This window comes from Terrapene carolina, unplaced genomic scaffold (assembly GCF_002925995.2).
Source record: "Terrapene carolina triunguis isolate 2854851 unplaced genomic scaffold, T_m_triunguis-2.0 Scaffold58, whole genome shotgun sequence".
Lineage (NCBI taxonomy): Eukaryota > Metazoa > Chordata > Testudines > Emydidae > Terrapene > Terrapene triunguis.
This window is the reverse complement of record NW_020664409.1, coordinates 77,057,721-77,071,454: the sequence shown is the minus strand read 5'-3', so window position 1 is coordinate 77,071,454 and position 13,734 is coordinate 77,057,721. Positions and strand designations below refer to the sequence as shown.

At 40.5% G+C, this 13,734-nt stretch overlaps 1 protein-coding gene across 1 annotated transcript in view; it reads right to left on the bottom strand.

Moving 5' to 3' along the window:
• The window catches only part of VPS13B (vacuolar protein sorting 13 homolog B), a 953,533-nt gene that overhangs the window by 410,284 nt on the left and 529,515 nt on the right, over positions 1-13,734 (bottom strand). Inside the window, exon 23 of the mRNA XM_026663381.1 lies at positions 7,218-7,438. Within this exon, the coding sequence (XP_026519166.1) occupies positions 7,218-7,438 (221 nt within the window). The remainder of the gene's footprint in view (positions 1-7,217; positions 7,439-13,734) is intronic.

Sequence of the window (13,734 nt, the reverse complement as noted above, 5' to 3'; positions counted from 1 at the left end):
TTTATCCTTATGGAAGACTGTATATAGAGGGTCTGCCATAAGGGCTCCCAGTTCTTCCACTCTCCTCGTTGAGATAATTGTGACAAGAAAGGCAACTTTCATGGATGGATGACTGAAAGCATTTGGACAAAGGTTCAAATGGAGGATTTGTTAATGCAAATAGGACTAGATTGCCATCCCATACTGGGGCTGGTTTCAGTACTGGAGAAATGTCTCTGAAAAGGCCTTTAAATAACCTCATGTAGACCAGATGGGTGACGATTGCATAGTTGTCCACCGGGGTTGAAAGGCACTAATAGCTGCTAAGTGTACCTGAAAGGAGCTGAACAACAATCCCAACATTTTTAGAGAAAGGAAATAGTCCTACATAGTTGGGATCTCCCCAAACCTTCTGGGGATCACTGATGATGCTGACACCATGTAGAAAATCTCTTTAATTTTGCAGTATAGCATTTGGTCACAGAGTACCTCGGGATATGTGCTCATCTAGATGGGCTCACCCAACCTAACAGAGAGGCATCTGTAATAAACTTTTGGTGGGTGGAGGAGAGATGAACAGAATCCCTACATATACTGTCTCCATGCTTTTCCACTAGTTGAGTGAGGCTAGTATCCTGTGGGGGGAGCAAAATCAACTTATTTAGACTGTCTCTGCTGGGACATAGGCTGTCTGTAACCAAACCTGAAGACACTGAAGATAAAGTTTCCCACGAGGTCTCTCATATGTACATGAGGAACTGTGGCTTAGGAGGGTGAGACAGGATCTCACTATTGTTTGGGGGCTCCCTCAGCATTGATATGATGAGCATCATCATAGCCTGGAACCAGTCATGAAGTAGGTATGTCCTGGCAGTATCTGAGTGCAGAGTTGTTCCAATAGAGTCTATAGTCTGTATGGGGGGTATAGTGGACTTTTCTGCATTTACTCAGAGTCCTAATTATTGTAAAAGGCCAAGTAAGGATAGAGTTGCTACCTGAACTTCCTGGCATGACTTCCCTGTGAGCAACCAGTTGTCCAGGTAAGGGAACTCATGACACAGCTGCAGAGACTCTACTGATAATACCTTCGTGAACAGTCTCAGGCTATGTCTGCACTGCAATTAAAAACCCGCAGTGTAGACTTCCAGGCTCAGGCTGGATCCTGAGCTTGAGAACCCTGTGAGGTGGGAGGCTCTAGATAACCAGCAGGAACTGTCTGCAAGCCTCATATACTCTCCCCACCTCGCAGGGTCCAAGTTTTGGTCAGGCACTGGTTCTCAGTACCAGTGATTCCTTTTCCAGGTGAGTTGGAGGCATCCAATTACTCCTTTCCCAAGGACAGTCCCAGTGCCACTACTTCAGTAGATAGAAGCCTCTGAACCTTTTTAGTTTTCAGTGCTGAGGGATGAGTTCTCAACTCCTGACACACCCATACTGGAATGCATAGTCTTACTTGACTGAGTGGGTCAGGGAAAAAGTTCTTTTCTTAGATGAGGATTTAGAAGTGGATTTCTTACGTATGTTGTTGTGAGGGTGTTCATTCTTATCCTCTTCATGATTCCCATTTTTTGTTAGAGTCCTTAACTCTGCTTACAGGGTTCCTGGAGCTGGAGACATTCATGTTCGAAAGGGCACAGGCTGGGGTTGGACTCTTGTCTCATCAAGCAATCCATCAGGAATGTTTGAAGTCTGAACTCACATGATTGATGAGTTTGGCTACTGAAAGTCTGGCAGATGCTACAGTTGGAGGGAATATGTGCTTTCCTGAGGCAACAGAAATATATGTCAGGGCTGTAACTGACCATGAGGATCCAGAGACAAAGGACCCAGTTCTTGAAACCTGGGGCTTTGGGCATGCTAGGTACCCAGTACCCAGAGATGGAGGGCACCCCCAAAGCTCTGTAAGAGGCTTAGCTAAAACTAAAACTAAGCTAAAAAGTTCTATTTGCAACTATTTATAACTAATAAAACAAAGAACACCAAGTAAAGCTACAGATACTATCTCAGACCACATGTGGAAGAAAGGAACTGGAGAGGTGGTCAGTCCACACTGCACCTTATAGTCTTGACTGGGAGTATGGAGAGTAGGCTGCATTTGCAAAGCAATGCACATTGTAAACAAAAAAATTCCAGTCTCAGGTGCATGGGGCACATGCACTCCATGAATGGAACACACACAGAGGCCCCCACTTGAAGAAGAATCTTTGGCAAAGGAAAAAAGCAAAAAAATCTGCAGGAGTAAAAAGAATGCAAGCAGAAGTCCAGTAGCAGAGAGGGGGCTATACAGTTTATTGCACTGAATGCAGCATGTAAGATTACCTGCCTTGTGGGTAGGTGGCTTATGTGTGCATTAGGCGCAAGCAACTCATGGCCCTCAAAGGCCAAGTATAGGCTCTTGAGACCAGAGAGGCTGAACTGGAGGAGCCAAGGGACACAAAGAGGTACATAGATGAGACTTTTCGGGACACAGTAAAGTGGCCCCACCTCCAGTCTGACAGCCTCTGTGCTGTCAAGGAGGATGAAAGTTTCAGGGAAGAAGAACATCAAACTGGAGTGGAGGGAAACGATCCCACAGTTGGGACCCTCCTTTCAGATGATATCATGGTATCTTCTTACACCGACGATACCACTCTGGGGGAAGGAATCCCAGTTATTAGGAAGAGAATGCTAATAGTAATGGGGGATTTAATTATTAGAAATACAGATAGCTGGTTCATGATGATTCGGAGAATTGCATGATGAATTGCCAGCCAGGTGCAAAGATTGCGGATCTCTCAAGACATCAAAACAGACATGTGCAGTGCTGGATAGTAGCTGGTGTTTGTGGTACAGATAGGTACCAACGACATAGGGAAAGGTAGGAGAGAGGCCCTGGAGACCAAATTTAAGCTGCTAGGTAAGAGATTGATGTCCAAGACCTCCATGGTAGCATTCTCTGAAATGCTTCCAGTTCCACACACAGGGCCAGTTAGACAGGTAGAACTGCAGGGTTTCAATGGATGGATGACACAATGGTGTAGGGAGGACGGTTTTAGGTTTATTAGGAACTGGGGATCCCTTTAGGAAAAGAGGAGCCTATGCTGGAAGGATGGGCTCCACCTAAACCAAGACTGCTGGCATATAAAATTAAAAAGGATTATAGAGAAGTTTTTAAACTATGGGCTGGAGAAAGCTGACAGGTGCGGAGGAGCATATGGTTTGGTCAGAGACAATCCTTAGGGGAAGATCTATTAACGATGTTTCTCTATATCCTAGTGAAGAGGAGAGGATAGAAGTTGATAAAGGACAACTAGGAGCTGAAGAGAAACAGTCCAATGAAAGAGAGTCCCATTCAATTACATCACATGAAGGCAGACAAGTAAATATTGACAAATTTAATAGGTGCTTGTATACAAATGAAAGAAGTCTAAATAATAAGATGGGTGAACTTGAGTGCCTGCTATCAAATGAAGATATTGACACCACAGGCAACACAGAAACTTGGTGGAATGATGGCAATCAATGGGACATGGTAATGCCAGGGTATAAAATATATAGGAATGACAGAGTAAGTTTTGCAGGTGGAGGAGTAGCACTATATGTGAAAGAAAGCATAGAGTCAAATATAGTAAAATCTTAAATTAATCCAGCTGTATCATAGATTCTCTATGGACAGAAATTCCATGCTTGAATTATAAGAGTATAGCAGTAAGAATATACTACCAATCACCTGACCAGGATGGTGATGGTGATTTTGAAATGCTCAGGGAGATTAGAGAGGCTATAAAAATAGAAAACCCAATAATAATGGGGGATTTCAACTATCTCCATATTGACTGAGTACGTCTCCTCAGGAAGGGATGCAGAGACAAAATTTGTCAACACCATTAATGATTGCTTTTAGGAGCAGCTAGTCCTGGAACCCACAAGGGGAGAGGCAATTCTTCTTTTAGTTCTAAGTAGAGCACAGGATCTGGTCCAAGAGGTGAATATAGCTGAACAGCTCAGTAACAGCAACCATAATATAACTAAATTTAACATTCTTGTGGGGAGAGCGGAAATACAAAAGAAGCCTCCCACCGAAGCAATTAATTTCAGAAAGCCAAACTACGCAAACATTAGGAAGCTAGTTAAAGGGAATCAAAAACAACAGTCACAAAAGTGAAATGCCTGCAAGCTGCATGGAAACTTTTTAAAAGCTCCATAATAGAGGCTCAAATTAAACGTATACCCCAAATTAAAAGAAATAGTAAGAGGACTGAAAAATGGTTAAACAACAGAGTAAAATTGATGGTTAGAGGCAAAAAGACATCCTTTAAAAATTGGAAGTCAAATCCTATTGAGGAAAATAGAAAGGGGCATAAATTCTGCCAAATCAAGTGTAAAAGTATAATTAGTCAGGCCAAAAAAGAATTTGAAGAGCAACTAAAATAAGATTCAAAAACAAACAGTAACTGTGGTATGTAACCTATCACTAAATCAGCTTCTGTACCAGATGACTGAAGGATAGCTAATGTGGCATCAAATTTTTTAAAAGGCTCCAGAGGCGATCCTGACAATTACAGGCCTGTAAGCCTAACTTCAGTACCAGGAAAATTGGGTGATACTATAGTAAAGAACAGAATTATCAGACACGTAGATGAACATGATTTATTGGAGAAGAGTCAACATGGCTTTTGTAAAAGGAAATCATGCCTCACCAATCTATTAGAATTCTTTGAGGGGATTAACAAACATGTGCACAAGAGAGATCAAGTCGATATAGTGCACTTGGACTTTCAGAAAGCCTTTGACAAGATCCCTCACCAAAGAGAGCAAATTAAGAAGTCATGGGATAAGAGGGAAGGTCCTCTAGTAACTGGTTAAAAGACAGGAAACAAAGGGCAGAAAAAATATTCAGTTTTCAGAATGGATAGAGATAAACAGCGGGGTCCCCTAGGGATCTGTAATGGGACCAATTCTGTTCAACATATTCATAAATGATCTGGAAAAAAGGGTAAACAGCAAGATGGCAAAGTGTGCAGACAATACAAAATTACTCAAGATAGTTAATTCCAAAGCAGACTGCAAAGAGTGATAAAGAAATTGCACAAAACTGGGTGACTGGGCAACAAAATGATACATGAAAATTCAATGCTGATAAATACAAAGTATTGCATTTTGGAAAACATAATCCCAACTATACATACAAAATGATGGGACCTAAATTAGCAGTTACCACTCAAGAAAGATATCTTGGGAGTCATTGTGGATAGTTCTCTGAAAATATCCTCTCAATGGGGAGCAGCAGTCAACAGGGCCGGCTCTGGCTTTTTTGCCGCCCCAGGCAAAAAAGCCTCCGGCCGGAGCCGGGGGGGAGGGGGGAGGCCGGGGGGAGGGCGGCCGGAGCCCCGGGGGGAGGGCAGCAAGCCCCGGCGGGGGCTCCGCTCTCCCCTCCACCCCGGCGGCCAGAGCGCCGGGGGCAGGGCGGCGAGCCACGGTGGGGGCTCGGCTCTCCCCCCGGCGGCCGAAGCGCCGGGGGCAGGGCGGCCGGGGGGAGGGCGCGGGGGGGAGGGCGGCGAGCCCGGCTGTGGCCCCGCTCTCCCCGGCGGCCGGAGCGCCGCGCCGCCCCCCTCCAGGTGCCGCCCCAAGCACCAGCTTGGGTGCCTGGTGCCTGGAGCCAGCCCTGGCAGTCAAAAACGCTAAGAGAATGTTAGGAACTTTTAGAAAGGGATAGACAATAAGACAGTAAATATCATAATGCCACTATATAAATCCATGGTATGCCCGGGCCTTGAATGTGTGTTGAGTTCTAGTCTCAAAAAAGATACGTTAGAAATGGAAAAGGTAGAGAGAAGGGTAGCAAAAACAATTAAATGTGTGGAACAGCTTCCGTATGAGGAGAGGTTAACAAGACTGGGACTGTTCAGATTAGAAAACAGACGACTAAGTGGGGATATGATAGAGGTCTATAAAATCATGAATGGCATGGAGAAAGTGAATAAGAAAGTGTGATTTACCCCTTCACATAACACAAGAACCAGGGGTCACCCATTAAATTGATATGCAGCAGGTTTAAAACATACAAAAGGAAGTACTTCTTCACACCATGCAGTCAACTTGTGGAATTCATTGCCAAGGAATGTTGTGAAGGCCAAAAGTATAACGGGGTTAAAAAAAGAATTAGATAAGTTCATGGAGGATAGATCCATCAATGACTACTGGCCAAGATGGTCGGGGATGCAACCCCATGCTCTGGATGTGCCTAAACCTCTGACTGCCAGAAGCTGGGAGTGGACAAAGGATGGATCACTTGATAATTGCCCTGTTCTGTTCATTCCTTTTGAAGCATCTGGGACTGGCAGAAGTCAGGACACCGGGCTAGATGGACCATTGGTTTGACCCAGTATGGCCATTCTTATGAGATACTTTTATTTTATTTTATTAAGCAGTAATAGTTGAAAAATTCAAGTATCGTCTTCACGGGGCTACCCCACTGTGTCTCTTTTCTCTGTCTTGTCTCACTGATAGCTAGCTCTTTGAAGAAGAAATTGTCTGAATGCAGTGTCTTGTACAGTATCAAGCACACTGACGGCACCTGAATTATAAACATCAATAACAAGAGGTGCCAGCTTCATCAGAACTACAGTTAAGATGGTACAACTGACAACAAAAACATTATTAAAGACACAGTTCAGTGCATCGAAAATTTGCATAGAAAATATCTCCTATTTGGAGTGACTTCAGGCCACAGTAGAGTAACTTGGATCTAACTCAATTAAAATGCAGTTTTCAGTAGTGCATGTAACATACCTACCTTTTAAAGAATAAATTTATGGTGACAATCTGCATTCTTTTAAACAATTCCCTTTCAGTTTTCCCCTTTAATAAAGCATATCATAGCTTGTTTGAAAATATTCCATGCTGAATGAGAGACTGTGTGAGAATTTGATCAAAAATTACATTAGACCATTTCAACAATTTTTTTCACAATGACAGTTGAGCAGTGCTTCAGTACATCTGCAACTGATTTCATTCCATCAGCCAAAAGATGCATTTATGCTGTAGCTATTACATTTTGAGAAGAGTTTAAATTACAAAACTTGAGAGAGCTTCAAAGCAAATCTAATCTAAGTACCCTGATCTTGATGGCCCAGTTTAAAAAAAAAAAAAAAAAAAGATGTTTAATAAAAGAGAACCTCCTCAACAAAATGCAGAACAATTGTACTTAATTCAAGTTATTTTTAATTTCCTTTAATAAATCAATTAAATATACCAACCTGCGGGTTCGAGCATTTTATTTCAAGTGACTCAAGGTCGACATGGAGGCAAACAACAAACGAGTGTCTGGATTCTGGCCCTGAGGCAAGTAGTTTTTGTGAAGTGACAGCTAGAGTAGAAGTACAGCCCATGGGTTTCACTAAATTAAGTGTCATTTGTTGTCCAAGAAGAGTATACACACTGAAATGATGCAGACTGATTGTCCAAGGGAAGGCATCACCTGGTGATTAAAGAGAAAAAATAGTTTTATAACTACATCCCTCTAAATGTTAAGTGATGATTTTTCTCAACATTATTCAAATAGTAAATGCTAAATGAAATTCAGAATGGGCCTGATCCAAAACACACTGAAGTTAATGGACATCTTCAATGGGCACTTGGACCGGGTCCCAAATCCTAATAAAATACCCTTTGATACGGTGCCCAGAGATAAAAAACAGAAATCTGATTTGAATTTTTATTTCACACTGCAAATAAATCTGACAGAACAATATTAAAGGACAATATCTTGTTGATTTACTTGATTTTTCAGCACCGTGTTTTTAAAAATCCATCTGAATACATTAAAACTAAGTGAGCATATGTCTGCTGTAAATGTCTTGTATTGCCTTGTATCAAAGAAGTTTCCTTAATTAAGAGACTAGTTGCCCTACTCGCTTTGAAAAATATCCAGCTCTGTAAGCAGGAGCAGTGACTTCAGTTTATAGGTAGCAAAATCAGACTTTAGTCACACACACACATCCTACAGTCTATGACATTTTTCATACAACTACTACTGTGAGTAGGAGTCATGATGGAGGATTATCATTTTACAAATTTAAGATTGTAAGTTGGAGGACTGAGATCCAGGAAAGGAGACCTTGGACCCTAAAGGACACTGACCAAACCCCAACGAACACTCACGAGTGGTGAGGAAAACTCAGGCAGGGAATGGTGTACAAGTGTTTCTTATTTTGCATTAGGGTGGCCACTCATATATTCCCAGAATACTGGACATTCCGGTAGTTTCAGGAACAGTATGCGCCTGCTCTTGCCAGCATAACCCCTCCCCTGCCAGGGTGAACTTGGATGCAAGTATGCAATTTCCTGCCACATCCGGGTGCCATTTTGAAAAGGTCATCACGCAGCCCCCACTGGCATCACATTGCATGCGAGGTCATGCTGGTGGGGGCAGAGCAGTATGCTCCTCAAAATGGCAACCCCCATTCAATGCTGGACAAAACCACATTCCGTTTTGTCTGAGTACCGAATGGGTGTGAAATCGTAGAAAAGTAGGACTGCTGGATTTAATACCGGACCAGTGGCCTACTTTGCGTGGATTAAACTATAAACCAGAGGACCCAGGAGGGTGGAGTTCTGGGGATGGTGTGTGTATGCTATTGGGGAGTCTCAGGGAGTTTGGCATTGGTCTTGGGGACTAGGAAAGCTGGACCATGGGATCCTAGTTAGAGTCCACACCTAGAGGCCAAAAAAAGAGACAGTACCTGGCACTCATGGGAGTTCAGAAGAACATACATCAAGTGCTGGGATCTAAGCAAATCAGCCTGGTGAGTGTCCAACAAGTGAAAGCTCAACCAGCTCTGTGACATCCTTATATTTGAATAGGGCTTATTCAGTTTGCAGGAGACACATGAGGTGAAGTTCTCTTTCCTACAACAAATTAAGAGGGCTGGGCTGATGATGAGACTTTATTTGTCACAACTTTAAGCAGGTGGACTTTGTGGTAAGAAGAGACACAAGTTGGTCTCATGTCCCAAAGTGAGGCTTGGGAAAGTGAGCATATGATAGCAGGTAATGGCAATTAAATACATGGGACTGGGCCTTTCCAGTGCACAGTTATAAAGCACCTTAACTAGTGTGTCCAACTCACTAATTAATGAAGAGTTACACTGGGGATTTGCTGCTTGGGAATAATCTGCAGTCCTGAGGTTCCTGTAGGGCTTCAAACAATACAGCTAAGCGATACCAGAAATTAAGTGTTGAGTTAACTGATGGTTAACTACTTAAATTATACTTTACAAAAATATATGAAGTTAGAATAAAGCTGAAGCCAGAAGTCTTCACCATACTACTTTGGCAAGAGTTTAATTGGTGATTACAGAGGTGACACCAGCAATGACTCATTTATGGTCACTAGTATAGCCATAAAGCACTGCATGAGAACATACAAGAACTGAAAACTTTGAACTTATTCTAAAGTTATTTACAAACTGAAGAAAGGTTCCAAATGATGTACAAAATAAAATTCAGCTAGACTTGCTTTAAAATATTTTGGAAAGACTTCCGATTACGTATTTAAAATTCTCCAAATAATTTAATTCATCCAAGAAATACAAAATATTGATTGTTTAGGATGGAAAACTGTTCAAAAACTTGAAGTAGATTCTAATGGCTTATTTATTAATTAAAATACATGATTTTTCTTTTCTCAGTGATCACCATAGTAATTCAATATTGAATATTTTTCAGTGACTAGTTAGAGATCACCCAAAAATAATATTTATAACATTATTCCACCATGCATAGCATATCTACTTTAAACTGTCCAAGTGCCAAGTGTTAGAGAAATTTTTGTTCTGTAGTTGTTTCTAGTGCTTTAATTTTGCTTTAATTTTTTTTTTTTTAACTTTGGTGGCCAATATTCTTTGTTGGGTGAACGTATGAAGCTTCAGAAACTATTTAAAGTGTCTACACTTCAAAAGAAATGTAATTCAAAAAACATTTGTTTCAAAACCCACTTACTAGTACGTATGAAGGGAAGCCAGGCACCACTATTTACAATAGTAGGAGCAGAAGAAATCTCTACAACCTTCCAACCGACCCTTCATACGAGTCATAGCCCTTCAATGGGGCCAGTATTTCACCCTAGATCTTTTTTGAGCCAGAATATGAGAGATGAACATTGCAGCTCCTCAATATGGCAAGAAAGTTGCTAAAAATCCCTTTTACTCACAAACTTGAGGTTTGACAAATCCTTACTTTTTCTTCTTTCAGATGATTTATAACTCAGTTACTTGAATTATTAGTGGACTTGAAAATTAATGCAAAAGATGGTAACAGTTATACTCAACTGTTTTAACAACTTCTTGTGTTTATAAATGCCACTTTCAGGATAAGGAAAGAATTTCTCCTTGGCATCAGGGTACCCTCCTAAATATTAATCATTGATCCGTTATATGCTGGCTCCCTGGCAAAAATTCTCTCGTGTGTGTGATAAAAGCTGTTTTCACTAAATATCATAAAAAAGGGTCTTCTCTAGAGTTTATCTGTTCATTGTAACATGCTGCTGATGTTCTAGTTTTGGTTTCTTTGGCTAGCAATAGAGGTAACTGTGCGTTTTATCTACCCCTACTCATTGTGTAAAATATTGATCAAATTGTAAAAATACTAATAATTTTTGTTATACATTTGCCCTCACATTTGTTAGTTTCCCTTTTTTAAAAGATCTTGTTGCAGTAATGGCAGTTACCTGTAACCTGTAGCAGATGTGTAATTATTTTTTTTATTAAAAGTAAGTGGAAAGGAAGAATAATCTTGTGATTACAGCACTGGAATTCAGGCGATCTGGTTTCTATTCCAAGTTTTCCTAAAGTCATTCTATGTTATTTTCAACAAGTCTCTCAAGCACTCTTCCTGTTTCCCCATCTGTAAGAAAGGGATAATACTTACCCTCACAGAGGTGCTACAAGGACTTACGAGTTATTAATGATTTAAAGTGCACTCAATTCTCAGATAGAAAGTCTTCTTCCTTGCTTTAATCTCATCAAATGGGGTCTGCTCTGAGTCCTCTCCCTCGAAATTGCTATGTTCAATGCCATATCCTCTATTATACCACATACTAACATGTCTTCCTTTAGGACATCCCACCACTACTTCTTGGGTTGGCCGCTCTGTTTTTCCTTCAATCCTGATCTGTTGGATTCTCTTACCCATGTAGTTGTCAGGACTGCACTTTACATGAACAAATATCTGAGCCTGTACTCCCTTACTCTTTTATGTATGGGTTTTATTTTGAGCATGTCTCTAATATACACATTCCTCATGTAATCTGTCTTGCTTACACCACTCATCCATCTCAACATTCATATTTCTGTGGAAGAGATCATTCACTCATGTTTTTTCTTTGTTGCCCAACACCCAGCGCCACCCAGTAAAACTGGATGGACACCATTTTATAGACTTTTCTTTTTATTCTTATTGGTACTTTCCACTTATCTCTCTCCATCAGAGCCAGGTATTTATTATCCTACCTCTAATTTTATCCTCTATTTCACCAGATTTTTGAACCCAGATATTGAAACTTTGCATTTTTGGTATTGTTTGCTCACCTAGTTTCAAAGATAATTCTTCAGTGTGCACATTACTGAAATTACATACCATATACCACATCTCTCCATTTATCAAGATTCTCTTCTAAGACTATCTTTTCCCTCACTGCATAGAATGGTATTATCTGCAAATAGCATGCACCAAGATGCTTCCTTCTGTATGCTCCTCTTGAGGGTATCCAGGATGAGAATAAACAAGAAATGGCTTAGTGCTGATTCCTGATGCACTCCCACCTTTACTGATAGTACGTCTATTTCACCACCATAAGTTCTGACTGTTGTTGTTGTACCTACATACAGGCTTGAACAAGCCACACAGAAAGTCCTGGTACCATTTTCTCCCTCATACACCACCAGATGAATTCTCTTGGAACTCAACCAAAGTCCTTTTTGAGATCCATGAATGCCATGTGAATATTTTTCCTTTTCTCTCTATATTTTTCCACTAGCTCCCTAAGTGCAAAAATTGTCGACGTTCCTGGCATGAAATCATACCGATTTGTGCTAATATTCACTTCACTTAATCTTTTATCGATGACTCTCTCGCACAATTTCATCATATGATTAATCAGCTTAATACTTCTCTAATATGTGCAGTTGCCATTGTCATTTTTCCCCTTGTATATCAGCACCAAGATACTTTTCCTCCACTCATTTGGTATCCTTTCCCATCTCATGATTAAATTGAACAGAGATGTCGGCAAATGGATGCCTTCTATTCCAAGCTTTTTCAATGTCTCAATAGAGATCTATCTGGGCCTAAGGCCTTATTATTTTTCATCTCTTTTACAGCGTTTGCCACTTCATCAGGTATGATAGGCTCTACTACACCAAAGTTCATCATTTTGAAGTTGCATTGCTCTCTTGGGTACCTTTTCCATCGATCCTTTATGCAATATCACCAGTCAACACCATACCAATTTCATTGTTGATGAACCTCACTTCCTTTATATCTCTGGTAATTCTGATCCATGATTTTGCTAGCCTATACACTTCTTTTCCCCCTTCCTTTGTTCTAAGTCTTGTGTATAGTTGCTTGAAGACTTCTGCTTTTACAACTATTCCTGGACATTTTCTTAACATCCTTGTATTCCTTCAGGCTTCATTTGCTCCTACTCCTTTGCCAGAGTTTAAACTTTATCTTTTATCATTTGTACTTCTTCACTCCACCACCATGTTTGTTTTTGAATAAAGGCTTTCCAGTGTTGAAAAGTAGCATTTATATTTATTATTATTCATACAAAGTTACAGTAGAGAGATAGAATCCTTGAGAAACAACAATCCAGGAAAGCACTTTATAAATACTTAGGCTTTTCCCTTGTCAAGGAGTAAAAGATATTAAACAACAAACAAGTCGTTTACAATTAGAGACTTTGAATAGTTGTTCCATGGAACACTATATTTAATTCCAGTCACTTCAAATATTAAATAGACATACTGTATTCTCTTCCAAGTTTAAACCATAGGGAGTTAAGTGTTTTAAGGCCATATAGCCAGGCATTTCTGCTTTTATCCAGATTTTCAGGTTTTGATGCACTTTCAGTTGCGACAGTTCTGAGAACATTAAATTGCTGTGTTTGGAGTGGTGAAGAGTTTGGCCACAGATTGGTCCAATTTATCAACCATGTGCACAGATTATCATTAGTTTTACGTAAGAATTGTTTATTGCAGCTGGGATGACAAGACTTTATGATGGAAAAGACAGAGGTAGAGATAGCAATATGAAGAGACTCAGTAAGTTCTGTTGTACAGTGCAAATACAGAAGACACATTTTAAAGGTTCTTTAATTTGAGCAATCACTGTTTGTGGTTCTTAGAATCCTGTGCAGAGACGTGCAAAATGCTGCACACTGATGTCCAATCCAGCAAAGCACTTCAGCACATTTAACTTTAAGCAAGTGAGTAGTTTCATTGACTACAAAGTTAAGCACATACTTTTAAGCACTTTGCTGGTCTTGGCCAGGGTTCTCAGCACCTTACAGAATCAAATTCTATACTAGCAAGAGCCAAAATTCTGTATGTGACAGGAGGTTATTTAAATGCAACCCTCACTAGCATTCTGATGCAACAATAAGACTGTTAGTAAAATGGCAGTTCAGAGTCTAATTTTCTAAAATGATTACCTATAATCTTTCAGCTAAGGCCTTGAGTGGGCCTGACTGGTATATAAGGGCAGTCAGCAGCGAAC